The following is a 17,488-nucleotide window of genomic DNA, read 5'->3' on the forward strand; positions in this document are numbered from 1 at the left end:
ATACCAATATCATTGACATACTAGTGGTTCTCCTTAAACTGATCTAATTACAAATACATGTTAAGTAAACAAAAGTTTCAAAGTCACTAGATCATGACTGAGTGGGCATGGTCAATTAATCTCCATGGAGATAAATTTATTCTTTAGCTTATTCATCTTAACATACCTTGATCTTGACTAGTAACACTAGCATTGTCTAATACTGTATCATCATCATCAGTTCTTCGCCGCCGCGAGTAATCTCTGTTTTCGTCTGTGTCATAAGAACCTAAAATTAAAAGCTTTATTACTTAAGTTACTAACTATTACTTACTTGTAATAAACTACCATGAGACAAAACTGCAACAATGAAATTGTACCTTCCACTTTAAAATTTTTCAGAAAAAATTGTTTTAGCCAATTTAAAATAACAACAATAAAAACCCCAACAGTTAAAATAAAGTATAAAGTTAATCTCTATGAAACTGGAGGCATATAAATGTGGTAAAATGCTGCATAACCCGAAGTTTTAACCTTTGCCCCAAAAAATGTAGTGCTTGTAAAATTTCCATTCCAGGATATGATTTTTTTTATAAAACTTCTTAGTAAAAGTGGCACAGTTTTAGTCATAAAAGGAGTAAGTTTAAACATATTTTCTTGCGAAATACACAATAGAATCGGACACATGTTGTTTCAACTTATAAAGGTTCTCTTCAATGAATAAACAAAACTAATAATCACATTGATCAGCAATAAATATATAAAGAAAGATCTTATTAAATGTAAAGGCAAACAAAATCAATTGCATAAAATAATAAAATGCTTCGCTGGGCGCAGCTTGATACGACCGCAGAGGTCGAACCCTGAACAGTTGGGGCAAGTATGGACACAACATTCAAGCTTGATACAGCTCTGAATTTGGATTGTGATTAAATATTTGACACAGCAAAGGTTTCTGACACAGAAAGAATGTGGTCTAAGAACTTCAATTTTTTTAATTTACCTATTATGGTCCAATGTCCAAAATCAAAATACATGGTTAGATTCAGCATATCAAAGAACCCCATATATTCAATTTTTGTTGAAATCAAACAAAGTTTAATTTTGGACCCCAACTTGGACAAACTTGAAAACTGGTCCCATAATCAAAAATCTAAACACATGTTTAGATTCAGCATATCAAAGTACCCCAAGAATTCAATTTTTGTTAAAATCAAACTAAGTTTAATTTTGGACCCTTTGGACCTTAATGTAGACCAATTTAAAAAACGGGACCCAAAATTAAAAATCTAAAAACACGGTTAGATTTGGCATATCAAAGAACCCCAATAATCCAATTTTTGATGAAATCAAACAAAGTTTAATTTTGGACCCTTTTGACCTCAATATGAACCAATTTGATAGCAGGCCCACAAAATAAAAAATCTAAATACATGGTAAGATTCAGCATATCAAAGAACCCCATATATTCAATTTTTGTTGAAATCAAACAAAGTTTAATTTTGAACCCCAATTTGGACCAACTTGAAAACTGGGCCAAAAATCTAAAATCTAAATACATGTTTAGATTCAGCATATCAAAGAACCCCATATATTCAATTTTTGTTGAAATCAAACAAAGTTTAATTTTGGACCCCAACTTGGACCAACTTGAAAACTGGTCCCATAATCAAAAATCTAAACACATGTTTAGATTCAGCATATCAAAGAACCCAAAAATTCAATTTTTGTTAAAATCAAACTAAGTTTAATTTTGGACCCTTTGGACCTTAATGTAGACCAATTTAAAAAACGGGACCCAAAATTAAAAATCTAAATACACGGTTAGATTTGGCATATCAAAGAACCCCAATAATTCAATTTTTGATGAAATCAAACAAAGTTTAATTTTGGACCCTTTTGACCTCAATATGAACCAATTTGATAGCGGGTCCACAAATAAAAAATCTAAATACATGGTTAGATTCAGCATATCAAAGAACCCCAAGAATTCAATTTTTGATGAAATCAAACAAAGTTTAATTTTGGACCCTTTTGACCTCAATGTGGACAAAGTTGATAACAGGGCCCAAAAATCAAAAATCTAAATACATGGTTAGATTCAGCATATCAAAGAACCCCATATATTCAATTTTTGTTGAAATCAAACAAAGTTTAATTTTGGACCCCGATTTGGACCAACTTGAAAACTGGGCCCATAATCAAAAATCTAAATACATGTTTAGATTCAGCATATCAAAGTACCCTAAAAATTCAATTTTTGTTAAAATCAAACTAAGTTTAATTTTGGACCCTTTTGACCTTAATGTAGACCAATTTGAAAACGGAACCAAAAATTAAGAATCTAAATACACGGTTAGATTCGGCATATCAAAGAACCCCAATATTTCAATTTTTGATGAAATCAAACAAAGTTTAATTTTGGACCCTTTGGACCTCAATGTGGACCAATTTAAAAACGGGCCCAAAATCCAAAAACTTAATACACGGTTAGATTCAGCATATTAAAGAACCCCAAGAATTCAAGAATAAAACCCCATTGAAATTGATCAAGAAATAAGCAATTTATACGAAGTATCTTCTTTTGCACAATACTGTGCAATTGAATATTTCTTGCTATTGTGCAATACTGTACAATTGACAATTTCTTGCTATTGCGCAATATTGTGCTATTGGATATTTCTTGCTATTGCGCAATACTGTGCAATTGAAGATTTCTTGCTATTGCGCAATACTGTGCAATTGAAGATTTCTTGCAATTGTGCAATACTGTGCAATTGAAAATTTCTTGCTATTGCACAATACTTATTATATAATAATTTACACATCCTGTTTGGTGTGTATCTCCTACCATATCATTATTATTTGCTTTTAAATATTAATCAGAAATAACCAACTTAAAATGGAAAATTTTAAAAGGAAAAAAAAAGGAAAAAAAGAAAAAAAAAGAAAAAAAAAAATCCCCCCCCAAAAATTTTTTGAACCCCCCTTATGATTCATCACCCCCAAACTCAATCCCAGCCTTCCCTTTGTGGTATGGTACCTTGCAGTACAATTTCAGAGAGATCCATACACTTGAACACAAGTTATTGTCTGGAAACTAGAAAAATGCTTATTTTTGGCCCCTTTTTGGCCCCCAATTCCTAAACGTTTCGGACAATTACCCCCAAACTCAATTCCAGCTTTCCCTTTGTGATATGGAACCTTGTAATACAATTTCAGAAATATCCAAACACTTACACACAAGTTATTGTCATGAAACTAGAAAAATGCTTGTTTTTTGCCCCTTTTTTGGCCCCTAATTCCTAAAATTTTGAGGCAATTACCCCCAAAATCAATTACAGCCTTCCCTTTGTGATATGGAACCTTGTGGTACAATGTCAGAGAGATCCATACACTTACACACAAGTTATTGTCTGGAAGTTACAAAAATGCTTATATTTGGCCCCTTTTTGGCCCCTAATTCCTTAACTGTTGGTACCATAACCCCCAAAATCAATCCCCACCTTCCTTTCGTGGTATTGAACCTTATGGTAAAATTTCATGGAGATCCATTCACTTAAACTAAAGTTAGAGTGCGAAAACCAATGTGTCTTCGGACGACGCCGGACGTCGCCGACTACGACGACGACGACGACGACGACGCCAACGTCATACCAATATACGACCAAAAAATTTTCAATTTTTGCGGTCGTATAAAAATGAAATTAACAATTATGCTGAATTATGGAATTGTATACTTAAGTATATTTCAGAAAAATAAACAGAAGCAAAATGACAATCAAAAAAGAAAAAGATCAAATAGAGAGAAGGGGTGTTAGAAAAACTTTTACATTTATAAAAAACTTTCTGTAAAGTTTAAAAAATTTGGAATGAATACTGCATGAAAAGTTGGTTACTTAAAAATAAGTTCACTTTCTCTAATTTTTATGCTATTTCCACATTTCTTGATCGGTGTCAGAAAAATATTTCTCCTCACTAGTGAAATATCTGTTCTCGGCAAATGATTAGTATTTAGTTATGACGTCAAATTTTCTTGGTTTCTTCTGAATTTTCATATTGTTTTGCCATGAAAAAAGGCGACCATGCATGATGACGTAGCATATAAAGAACACAACTTTCTGCAAATCTTTGAAAAGGAAGGATAAAAATCATTAGAGAAGCAGATTCCACCACTATAACTCGTTTATTACGATATTTCTTCACTCTCAACAGTTAAATTTTAATTATTTAAAAAAGCTCGGCAAGCCTCGTGCTTTAAATATTAAAATTTTAACTGTACTCGAGTGGAGAAATATTGTAACACACTTGTTGCAGTGGTGAAATCTATATTTCTCTACCTGCCAACCAGCCATTCACCATACCATAACTAGCCAAAAATTCCAATCTAATCATAGTTGCCTTAGTTTGATTTAAGACTGAAGATATTATAAGATATTATTTAGAAACTAAAATTTGTGTTGTAACCTTGACCATTGATTTTGTAACCTAACTATCAATAGGTGTCTATAGTACTTGAGGTACATTGCTTTCATAAATTTGGCAAAGAATTCCTTAAGGTGAAAAAGATATTTTCTAAACAACAAGATGTTGAAGGCTCACCAAACAATTCTTTATATATTACACCGACTTTGATCAAGTTATAACTTAGAATATAATAAATTTAGTAATGAAAATAAAAGTAAAAGAATTTTTCATGCATTTTCATTCCAAAAAGTAACACAAGACATTCACTTATACAAGTTTTTGCTTTCTCTTGGCCCTTCTTGTGTTTTCAAGAAATAGTTTTACACCATTACTTTAAGGCATTAACATTCACATTGAGATAATGCCCTACATCAACTGTCAAGATGAAGAACAGGAATAAAAGCCCTGTTCATTGATAATTTTCTATGTTTTCTATGTATTGTGTGCGATTTTGTCCCATGTACATTTACTCCATATCCTTTCATTTTCTATTCCAAATTTGATCTCTCACTGTGTTGATGCACAAGCTTTCTTGAAGTCCAAATGATTAAGTCAGTATGTATTTCAGGCTGCTAGCAACCTTATAGTTCTGCTTTACATTTGACTTTTGTGAAATCATTTCCTCTCTTTGGATGATTGTGTAAAGGAAGTTTGATGAGAACAGAATTGCTATAGCATTGAGAGATTATTGACCTCTCTTAACCTCATGCTTTACCTTTAACCTTGAAAAACATTTAGGAATCATCTCCTTTTCCAGATATTATACTTATATATTTGAAATATGATAAAACCTTTTTTTCCAATTTGTTGAAATTATATGCTAGCAAAATAAAACATACTTTCAGGTCCATAATGATATTGGTATGGTTGTCTTCTGTTGAATGGTTCTGTGATAAAACAAAATGTGGTTGGTTACAAAATAATGCATAACAAAAGTAAAAATATCAAAATAAAAGTCAAAGCTTGGAATATGAAATTAATAATGTTGATGGAACATGCATCATGCCATACATAACATTCAACTATTTATTGTTTCTGGGTTGCTGCCAAATATATATAATTCCTTGTGTTGTTTTCTAACTTGATCTTTTAATACTAGTCTGGGAATTTTTTTTTTTTATAGAGTACACAAACTGTTTTCACATTATGGTTATTTTTGAAATATTCATCATTAATTTTTTATTTAGGGAGGTGCCATGTATGTCTTCTTATTCTGCATATTGTTCTACTGAATCAAACACACACATTAAAGAATACAGGCTTTTACATGCAGTGCATTTTTAAGCTAATTCCAGTGATGGCTTCTATATAACAGCAGTATACCTGACATTCTATATGATGGATAAGCTCGACCTCTACCTCGACCACGTCCACGTTGTCTCCCTGAGAGAACACTATCTGTATTGTAACCTCTCTGCCGTTCCTCCTCTGCTACTTCCTCAGACCAGTCACCTATGGGGCGTGATAAAGATTCGTCACCTATTCAACAGAAAGTTCTATTTAAACACTGGTCTGAATTATATACAAATAATTTTTAATAAAACCAATAACTAATTGGATTACATATTTACCTGATTAGTTCACTACAATATCATAATGAACAAGATTGTTAGCTATAGCAAAATGTTCCCCACACTGTATAAATGAGAAATTAAATTGTGTGTCACACTATGTATAAAAGAATAACCTTATTTATTTGACTGTCACTCTCTTAAAGAATTCCGTTACAATTTCTTACCAACTTAACAGGGTAATTTGATAAACTTTTAATTAGATCACATTTCTGAATTGATTACAATACAGAGAGTGAAAAACTATCAGTCAAGTCAATATAAAACCCCTAACTAATACTGATAGTTTTTAGACAATTTGTATTAAGCTGGATACCAGAATTCATTCCTCGTCTTTCATTAGCCCATCGTCTAGCTCCACGTCCTCTTCCTCTACCAGATCCACCTCGTCTACCTCTTTCATCAGAGTAAGGGTCATTACTACTTCTAAAAACACAAAAGAAAGAGTTCTACAGTTACTTTAAACAATAAATTTAAATTGCAAGAGATACAAGATTTGTACAAATATTTGTAAATGTAAACAAAAATATAACAGTACCCAAAAGATAAAACAAAAGTATGAAGAACCTACTTTAACAGAATGAATCATAATTCCAGAAAAAAGTAACACTTAAAAGTGCTTAGGTTTGAATAACTTGTTTTGATAAAATGAATCCACTTAATATCTTCCACAAATGTATCATTCCACTTACAAGACTGTATTACAGCTTTTAATACAGAAAAACAAAATCAATCTCACAAACAGATTGGAACACTAAAGCATCCTCAACAATTATGACAATATGAAACTCCTTGGATCATTTGTTTTGTTCATTTGCCAAAAGTTGAGGAAATCTAAAAGATTTTGTGACTGAAAAGAAATATTCAAATCCACTAAGTAGAGAAAAATCTTAATCCTGAAACCATCAATCAACATGGGAATGTTATATTTTCTTGATCAGGAATTTAACCTACTGGTCAAATCATTGCCATTCAAATGCAATTATTTTTTGCTTAACTTTCAATAAAAGCATACCTCCTTTCCCTTGGTGGTGGGAAGTAAGGCCCTGGTTGTGAGACAGATAAATTTCGTAACTGTTGGTCTATTTCCATCTTTTCTTGTCTTAATTTTTCTACCTCCTGATAAAAAAAGTTAAAATATAAATAATATGCTGAGAATATAAACTTGATAAGTGTTTGATTTTGCCTTTAATGCCTTATACAACTTTACATTTTTTTGTTTAAGATTAGTGATTATCTCAGCTTTTAGATTTGGCTTTACACCTTTATAATAATAATATCTATTTTAAGTTTAATTCATTTTCTTGCAACTGTTCAATTCTGTTTAAATTTTATGAAGAGCTGTTACCAAAATATAATGTGTTGAAAAAAAATGTGCAAAAATAATGTCCAAGAGGAAAAAGTAATCACAATGCTTATAATTTAGTTTATCGCATTTTTTGTGTATTTTTCCTTTGATCTTTTTTGTATGATAAAGTCAACCTGAAGCTGTTTCACCAGAGCTACATTGATTTCAATATCTTACAAAATGTTTAAATAGTTATGAATATACTGCAATTGAACAGATCAGTTACAAGAACATGAGTTAACAAAGTCATTAGTTTTAGAAGGAAAAAACTAATCTTTTTTTAAATCATTGTCAAATTGTTTTTGAAAATGTGTTATTTCAGAATTACATTTACACATGTTGTACACATAATTTAAATCTGAAACCTAAATAATAGTATACCAGCATTTATATCCAACAAAATTTCTTGACTCACCTTTAAATGATCTAGTTGATACTCTAATAAAATTTTAGCATTTCCAATGCTTTCCATTGTTCCAACAAACAAGAAAGGCACTTGTCCCTGAAAATTATCAGAAGGATTTGTTTTAAAATATATATTTAGGTTTTTCTTTATTCAGTTTTTTTTTTATTTCTGCAAGACAAAATTGAGTAAAATATATGTTAACTATGAAAAAATGGTACCAATACAAAATCATTAAATCATAACTGATAATTGTTATGTTCAAGAACAACATATACAGTTTCATCTACAAAATGACTACATGGAAAGATGCTTAACAATACAGCATAATTTTTGTTCATAAATGTAAGTTATATTTCCGGAGGTTAAGCTATTGGAAGAAACATGGATGACTTATAAGGTAACCAATGAATACCTCTTGTCGTGGCACTTCTGCCTCATTATCCCCTTCTATTTTGACTCGAACAACACCAGATTTATCAACAATGTCCTGAATATTTCTACCATTTTTTCCTATTACTTTTGCTGTAAAAGAACAATGCTTATAAAATATCTTTTTTATCTACTTCATACAAACCATATTGACTTATATATACAATGATAATTACACTTTATAGATTTGGTGTGTTGTAAGGACTTTCTGGATTAACCATTATCAGAATCTTCAAACTTAAAAATTTGAATGCTGAGGATGGATTGTAATGATGGTAAACAAATCTTTGAAGCTATTAAAACTCTTGCTTAATACTCATTCTAAACATGATAACATTGTGTTCAATTTAATTCATTCTGATTGTTAAAAATAAAAAGTTTATTCAGCTCATCATGCAGAGTAATGAACCATACAAGGGTTTTTATATTACTTACCTACTAATTCCCTTGGCACTTGTAATGTTTCTTCTCCATATTCTAACATTGCTCTCGCTTTTTTTACTACTTCCTGTGACTGAAGAAATTAAAAAAAAAAATTCAAATCATTTTAATAATTTTGCAATATTAAACACAATATGCATAAATATAAACAAAAAGTAAAAAATATTTTAAGCTAAAAACAGTCATGTTTAAACAATCCCTCTGATATTATTTTTAGTATTGTATGGATACAAATCTACAACCTTTGATTGACATGTATACATATTACTGGGAATGAAGAACAATGAAATCTTTAGCAACATGTTTAGATAGACGTTTCTGTTACTTACTTCACCATATACTTTAAAAGTACAGGATTTCTCATCTAATTCTATTCCAGTCACACCCTCAACATGCCTAGCTTGTTGTATGGTAGCACCATGGGAACCTATAGCCAATCCCATTAAATCTTCTCGTACTGTAAACTCCTCCATATATCCTGATCGCACTTTTGAACTCTGAAAGTAATAATATTTTGCATATAGTATTGTTTCAATTTTGACAATGTACACTAAAGCAGAAAAACACAGAAAGTGATATGATTGGCAGTAATAATAATAGACATTTAATAAATAAGAAACTGAATCTAGAACATTAAACTTAACAAAATTCAAATTCAAATAAGTATGTGATGTTGCTTAGGATAACCTACTTTTGGGATGAATTGGACAGACAACTAGATGGATTCACAAACAAAAGAATATCGCCAATGTACACTTACACCAAGTAAATTATGACATAAAAACCATGAAATGTGGGTCACATAACCTCTAAAGTATGGCCAGCAGCAGGACAAGTCTTGAGAATTGGCGGTGGTTCAAAACTCAACCCCATTCTATATCCTTGATTCAAGAGGATACTAAGTAAAACTGTCGCAAAATGCTCATAATTACAAAAAACCCATCTCAAACAAGAGTTCACACACTTAAATGTTTTGCTTGTTCAACTAATAATTACTCAGTTTTATGCTGAAAGTCTTTTAGATCCAATGTCTTACTTCTGGAATCACAAAAGCCTAATATTATCAACGATAGCTGAAAATGAGGTCAGGTCGGATGAACCCTTACACACAAGTTTTAATTACCAAATCAACATTTTTTTCCAAACAGTACATACCAGCTGTAAAGATTAAACAACTATAGTTTACCCATAATCATGTAAATAATTTTATTCATTAAAACAGAAAGATAAAAGAGACAACTCTTAAATTTTTTACCTGCAAACTAATATGATGTAAGAACTAATGACTTTCATCTTGAGGAAAATTGTTACTTTTTTTAATAAACATGTCATACCTGTAATCTTTTAACAGCTTCGTCCGTTCTTTGCTTTAATAACAACTTCTGACGTAAATTTTTTAAATGCATATCTGACAACAATGTGGCTTTCTTTATTACATTTTCACAGGTAGACTGAAAACAGATAAATACAGCTTCAAACAATACTTGAAATATGAGGGTTACATATTCATGAAACTAGTTTAACCCAAACCAGTTATGATGTACTTGTGCTAAGTGAAAAACCTTGTCAGTTTTTGTTGTTGTATTTTAAGCAATTTTGTCCATTAAAGGAATATGATGTTGATGAGATAATGTGTTGTGTTTTCAGTTGAATTAATTCACAACTAGTTTTAAAGTTGAGGCAATTTATAGCTTGACAAATTTATTGTATGGACACTTGAATATCATTGACCACTATGCTGCACATTAATCAGGTGGTTGGTTTTCTCATTTGAATTGTTTCACATTTTGCAATGTCCCGGCCTTTTACAGTTTGCCAAATTAAGTTGAAATGAGGATATTTTTTCAGAAATCAAGTATTATGTAGGCCCTTTGTTACATTTATAGCTCTTGAAGATTGTATCTCATAGGAGGCACATAATCTTTAATTTAAGGATACTTACAATTACAACTAATGAACACTCTGTTTCGTTATATATAATAGAAGATGGACCACAATGTTTAATAAATTCTACATGTGCATTTTCTTCACAACAACTGCAAAGTGAAAACAAAATGTGATTAAATAAACAATAATGTATTAAAAACATTTTTTTTTTTTGATTGTTAAACTAGCTGCAACATCACAAATACAAACCATACTAGATGAAACTCGGTTGGTTATTAACAGGCCAGACCATATGAGTACTTTTAGAATAAGTTCTAACTTCCTTTGCAGGAACACACACCTCTTACTAGGAACCTAATTCAGCACAAGTTACTACCTGAAAATTCACTTTATTTTGTTTTAAGAACCTCTTAATTTATGACATCTTGAATCAACCTTATGTAATTTAAACGTTCATCGTATAAATACCCGGACCATACACACCTATAGTCATACCATAGGAGTATATACACAAAGAGTCATGACCATAAACATATGGTTCAAATACTCATATGGTCCAGAACATGTACATATTTAACCCCGCCGCATTTTTGCGCCTGTCCCAAGTCAGGAGCCTCTAGCCTTTGTTAGTCTTGTATCATTTTTAATTTTAGTTTCTTGTGTATAATTTGGAGTTTAGTATGACGTCCATTATCACTGAACTAGTATACATATTTGTTTAGGGGCCAGCTGAAGGACGCCTCCGGGTGGGGGAGTTTCTCGCTGCATTGAAGACCCATTGGTGGCCTTCGGCTGTTGTCTGCTCTATGGTCGGGTTGTTGTCTCTTTGACACATTCCCTATTTCCATTCTCAATTTTACATAATTCTAGTACCTGAGAAACTGATATAATTTTTTTAAAAATCAACCAGCTACATTTTACAGATTTACATTAGAACTCCTAAGATAAAAATTCGTAAGGGTTCCGCAGAACCCAGTGTCTCGCCTACTTTTGCTATTAATCGCAGGCTCAACAAAAATGAGGAAAAAAATTAATAAAAATATTCCTCTCTATACTATGTTTTGATTGTAAGTAGCTTCTGTCCAAGTTTGGTAAAAATCCAGGATAGTTTATGAATCTAATAAATGTTTTAAAAACTTAAACTGCAGACTGTATGTAATGTTAACTGGAAGAAAAACTAAGTCCATTTATAAGTAAAATACAGAAAATATGGAACAAAATTTTAACAAAATGTCCTTCTAGATACTAGCTTTTAATCATAAACAAGCTTCTGTCCAAGTTTGGTACAAATCCAGGATAGTTTAAGAAAGTTATTAAAATTTTAAAAACTTTAACCACAGAGTGAATATTTGTGGACGCCGCAGCCAACGACGACGATGGAATGTAGGATCGCTATGTCTCGCTTTTTGACAAAAGTTGAAGGCTCGACAAAAATCACAGATCTTTGAGCAAAATTCTATAAATGTAAAATTACTGTTTTTTTAAATTATTTTGTGATTAAGTTTACTTACATTTCTCTTAGATCCTCTGGTATAGGTATGGAATACTTTAAGAAACTGTTTTTAAATGGTGCACTGAAACAACACAAGATCTATGAACAAATAGTCACTATATTTGCTAAGGAGAGAAAATATTACTAATAGTTGTTACCAGGTTTTGAAAAGCTTGTGATTTTATACTTAACATAGAAGGAAATTACTGAAGAATGTTTGCCTTGTTTAAGAAAGTCAAGTAACACTTTATTAAAATTCCAGCATTTCAAGAACTGATTGATTTCCAAGAAACTTGTTTAAAATATACTATTGAAAAGTAATAGAAATCATCAGACATAACATTGGGTTCTATTAAAAATATTAAATCATCAACAATGTCTAATACTTCTATAGAAAAATGGTTTCTTGTTTGTTCTAGTGTTTACCTTTGGTTAAGAGAACGAATACGATCTAGTGGAACAATATCATTATATGATGATCCTTCCCATCCGATATATTCTATCACACAAAATTCACCCTTTAACATTTTCACTTTGGCTTTCCACCACCCACATTGTTCACTTTCAGTGGTTCGGGTAAAAACCTGAAATAAGAATTGTGAAAGTTACAGTAACACAACATATAACTGACCTGTATAATTTGTTCTATAAGAGATGGATATTATTATGAACCAATGAATACTCAAAGGAAGTGTAAGGAAGTCAGTGAACATCACTAGATCTTCTCCTACAAATGGCAAAATAGCAATATTATAAAAACCAACAATGGTCACCCTAGAAGTAAACATGTTATTAATAAACTGTCAATTTCATTTTAATGATGCCAAAAGCACTGGCCACAGTACAGATGGTACCCTTGGGGACTGAAAGTTCAAAAGCAAGGGTACTAACCCTGTGTAAGTTATGTAAATATATGATACCAATTACAGTTCACACAACCATTTCAGGAACAGCATTCATCATATCGATTTGAGACAAATCTTAAAATGTTTGTCAGCATCAAAACAAACAAAGCCTAAACAGAACAGTCAAAATAGTGCTTTGGTAATACATGTACAATGGTATTCTTTAAATATTAAAATAATATATTATTTTTTTCTTCATTATTTTCAATATTTGTGATATGCAAGTATTCAATTTTGAAGTGTCTGTTTAATATGTCTACTTAACAAATTTGAAACTGCCATGTTTTAAAATTTCAAAAACAAGTAACTTTACCTCCACAATCTCTCCTTCCTTGAATTCTGTCTTCTTTGATTGGTCACTTGGTGGTAAGCGTACATTACCAAACTTAACTCTCTGATCAGGCTGCCAGCTAAAAATTATTTGCAATACTTAGTATTTTGTTTTAATAGATGTTAAATACAGGCAATACAATTGATGGCGAAAGCTATGTCATCTTTCAACATGATAGCATTGTGTCTATAGTCTATACCACATTGATATCATACCAACCCTTACAACCTGTTGTTAATTATGTTTTCAGTTGTTCTGCAAGGGCAAGAGAAAAATACATATATATTTTTTCAAGGAATTCTAAAATCCAATTGCAGTATTCAGCAACAGTTGCAAAATATATTTTGCATTAAACAACTGAAGATATTAAAATGAAAATAACACAGTATATATTTATGCGTATGAGGCAATTTCCTGGATTTATCTTCATCATGGACGCTATAAGCAAAATATTTGAAAGCAAAGGATTTAAAGTTCTGAAAGACATGAACAGCTATATGACCAAGAGACCTTAAAGTATTAGCTAAAAAGGTATTATTCAAAAAAAGACATTAAATTTTGTTCACAAATTGTGTACTTTAACCTATGACCATGATGACTGTAATTGATGTTAAGTTGACTTTCCGATGTTTATAGCTTTGTCAATTGTTGTTGCTCATTGAGAACCATGTGCTCCATCTTATAATAATCCGTCATTTAAAAATGACATAGCAACAAAGTTGGTCAATTATTTCTTTTCTTTGATCAAATGAAAATAAATTGCTTCGCTGAGCGCAGCTGGATAGGACCGCAGAGGTCCAACCCTGAACAGTTGGGGCAAAAATGGACACAATATTTGCGCTTGATATAGGTCTGAATTTGGATTGTAATTCAATATTTGACACATAATAGGTTTCTGACACAGAATAACTGTAGTCAAAGAACTTAAAATTGGTTATATGATTTGAATTTATATTAAATTTTTTGCTCTTGTGCAATATACTATGCTGTTGTGAATTGACCTCCCCCCCCCTCCGAAAAATTTTTTTTTTTACCCCCCAATTTTTTTTTAACCTCCCCCCCCTTTTTTCCAATAAAAAATTCTTTCCCTCAAGACATAATCTCAATTCAATTTTCCAATGGAGTTTGCAACCATAATAACCCATTTAAATACATCATTAAAGTCTTAAAATAGAAAATGACATACATAATCATAGCTAAAATTAATTTACCTTAATCAGCATTTTTAAAATTATTAAATTAGTAACTTCTAACAAGAGTGCACACGCTGAAATGTCTCGCCTTCTTTACTAATCATTGATATTATGTTGATAGTCCTAAATATAAAGCTTTATTACAACTGTCACATAAACTTAACATTAACCAAGTAAACTAAACATTGACCAATGAACCATGAAAATGAGGTCAAGGTCAGATGAACCATGCTAGGCAGGCATGTACAGCTAACAATTCTTCCATACAACAAATAGAGTTGACCTATTGCTTATAGTTTAAGAAAAACAGACCAAAACACAAAAACTTAACACTGAGCAATGAACCTTGAAAATGAGGTCAAGGTCAAATAAAACCTGCGTGACTGCCAAATAGATCATAAAATATTTCCATACACCAAATATAGTTGAACTATTGCATACAGTATAAGAAAAACAGACCAAAACACAAAAACTTAACTATAACCACTGAACCATGAAAATGAGGTCAAGGTCAGATGACACCTGCCAGTTGGACATGTACACCTTACAGTCCTTCCATACACCGAATATACTAGACCTATTGCTTATAGTATCTGAGATATGGACTTGACCACCAAAACTTAACCTTGTTCATTGATCCATGAAATGAGGTCGAGGTCAAGTGAAAACTGTTTGACGGGCATGAGGACCTTGCAAGGTACGCACATACCAAATATAGTTGAACTATTGCACATAGTATAAGAAAAAAAGACCAAAACTCAAAAACTTAACTTTGACCACTGAACCATGAAAATGAGGTCAAGGTCAGATGACACCTGCCCGCTAGACATGTACACCTGACAATCATTCCATACACCAAATATAGTAGACCTATGGCATACATAAGACACTTCTTTTTCTCGGCCCGGTTGCGGTGATGTGTATTCTTTGATATAATCAACCGCGACTAATCTAAAAATAACTGATTGTTGTGACCAATCAAAAAATAATGCATCGATGTAAATATACATTGATATAGCTGATGGAAAAAACTGCGAAACTTTATTTAAAAAAAAGTTTTGTCCATTCTCGGTGAAACTACGTTAGTTTTATTTTATAATACCAGAGACTATACCAATTTTTTTTTAATTTACTTTTTAAAGATCACAGTAAAATAAGGAACCGTAAAATAACGATATCAATTTAAACACAGGCCCCTTTTTTGGTGAAATTTATACTGGAAAAGGTTAAACTTTTTATTTAGCACAGAAAGATATGCATTGGAGATTAATCTGACTATTTATTTATCAGCTAACTGGCAACTTCTATTATGTAACCGAAGTCTCGATGTACAAATGTATAACCATCTAATCAAGAAGGTTGTAAAATCCCGGCACGCGCGACATGATGCATCCAATTATCAGTCGGATGAGTTTTAAAACACCTGTGGAGTGTTGTTACTTGTCACTTCACTTTCAAAATATCGATAATAAATATTTTACACAGTTATAATTTTCACACATAGCGGGATGCATTGCGGCAATGATGAAAGCATGGCGGTCGAAATTTATGCGTAGCGGTACCGCAATGCTTGAATGGCCTAGGGAAAACACTGCCTATGGCATACAGTATAAGAAAAACAGACCAAAACACAAAAACTTAACTATAACCACCGAACCATGAAAATGAGGTCAAGGTCAGATGACACCTGCCAGTTGGACATGTACACCTTACAGTCCTTCCATACACCGAATATACTAGACCTATTGCTTATAGTATCTGAGATATGGACTTGACCACCAAAACTTAACCTTGTTCATTGATCCATGAAATGAGGTCGAGGTCAAGTGAAAACTGTCTGACGGGCATGAGGACCTTGCAAGGTACGCACATACCAAATATAGTTGAACTGTTGCACATAGTATTAGAAAAAAAGACCAAAACTCAAAAACTTAACTTTGACCACTGAACCATGAAAATGAGGTCAAGGTCAAATGACACCTGCCCGCTAGACATGTACACCTTACAATCATTCCATACACCAAATATAGTAGACCTATGGCATACAGTATAAGAAAAACAGACCAAAACACAAAAACTTAACTATAACCACCGAACCATGAAAATGAGGTCAAGGTCAGATGACACCTGCCAGTAGGACATGTACACCTTACAGTCCTTCCATACACCAAATATACTAGACCTATTGCTTATAGTATCTGAGATATGGACTTGACCACCAAAACTTAACCTTGTTCACTGATCCATGAAATGAGGTCGAGGTCAAGTGAAAACTGTCTGACGGGCATGAGGACCTTGCAAGGTACGCACATACCAAATATAGTTATCCTATTACTTATAATAAGAGAGAATCTAACATTACAAAAAATCTTAACTTTTTTTTCAAGTAGTCACTGAACCATGAAAATGAGGTCAAGGACATTGGACATGTGACTGACGGAAACTTTGTAACATGAGGCATCCATATACAAAGTATGAAGCATCCAGACCTTCCACCTTCTAAAATATAAAGCTTTTAAGAAGTTAGCTAACGCCGCCGCCGGATCACTATCCCTATGTCGAGCTTTCTGCGACAAAAGTCGCAGGCTCGACAAAAATGAATTGACAGCTAATCGCCTCAAGACAATACAACATTTCTTTAAATACATAATTTAAAAGCAGTGTAAGGGAGGTAATTCAAACTTGTGTTTGAATTACCTCCCTTACACTGTAATTTGTACTTAAGTAATTGTCCAATAACCAGGACACCCTTGTTTTTTCTCACCGTTCTGGCCCTTAATTCCTAATCGGTTTGAGCCATAACCCCCCAAAGCCAAACCTAACCATCCCTTTGTGGTATAATTTCAGAGAGATCCATACACTGTTCCACAAGTTATTGTCATGAAACTAGAAAAATGCTTATTTGGGCCCTTTTTTGGTCCCTTATTCCTAAACTGTTGGGACCATAACCCCCAAAATCAATCCCAACCTTCCTTTTGTGGTTATAAACCTTATGTTTAAATTTCATAGATTTCTATTTACTAATACTAAAGTTATTGT

General features: G+C 32.2%; 1 protein-coding gene across 2 annotated transcripts in view; it reads right to left on the reverse strand.

Annotated features, from left to right (window-relative positions):
* LOC127737743 (RNA-binding protein FXR1-like) overlaps positions 1 to 17,488 on the reverse strand; it is a 43,039-nt gene that overhangs the window by 8,396 nt on the left and 17,155 nt on the right. The window contains exons 3-16 of one of the 2 annotated variants that reach the window (XM_052248623.1): positions 13,239 to 13,335; positions 12,447 to 12,604; positions 12,040 to 12,102; positions 10,584 to 10,677; positions 9,976 to 10,092; positions 8,971 to 9,138; positions 8,636 to 8,714; positions 8,184 to 8,293; positions 7,781 to 7,867; positions 7,033 to 7,136; positions 6,334 to 6,443; positions 5,770 to 5,925; positions 5,286 to 5,333; positions 167 to 268 (exon numbers count right to left, since the gene is read on the reverse strand). In XM_052248623.1, the coding sequence (XP_052104583.1) occupies positions 167 to 268; positions 5,286 to 5,333; positions 5,770 to 5,925; positions 6,334 to 6,443; positions 7,033 to 7,136; positions 7,781 to 7,867; positions 8,184 to 8,293; positions 8,636 to 8,714; positions 8,971 to 9,138; positions 9,976 to 10,092; positions 10,584 to 10,677; positions 12,040 to 12,102; positions 12,447 to 12,604; positions 13,239 to 13,335 (1,493 nt within the window). The remainder of the gene's footprint in view (positions 1 to 166; positions 269 to 5,285; positions 5,334 to 5,769; positions 5,926 to 6,333; positions 6,444 to 7,032; positions 7,137 to 7,780; positions 7,868 to 8,183; positions 8,294 to 8,635; positions 8,715 to 8,970; positions 9,139 to 9,975; positions 10,093 to 10,583; positions 10,678 to 12,039; positions 12,103 to 12,446; positions 12,605 to 13,238; positions 13,336 to 17,488) is intronic. The other variant, XM_052248624.1, reaches the window with a different exon arrangement.

Source organism: Mytilus californianus, unplaced genomic scaffold, assembly GCF_021869535.1.
Source record: "Mytilus californianus isolate M0D057914Y unplaced genomic scaffold, xbMytCali1.0.p SCAF_4, whole genome shotgun sequence".
Classification (NCBI taxonomy): domain Eukaryota; kingdom Metazoa; phylum Mollusca; class Bivalvia; order Mytilida; family Mytilidae; genus Mytilus; species Mytilus californianus.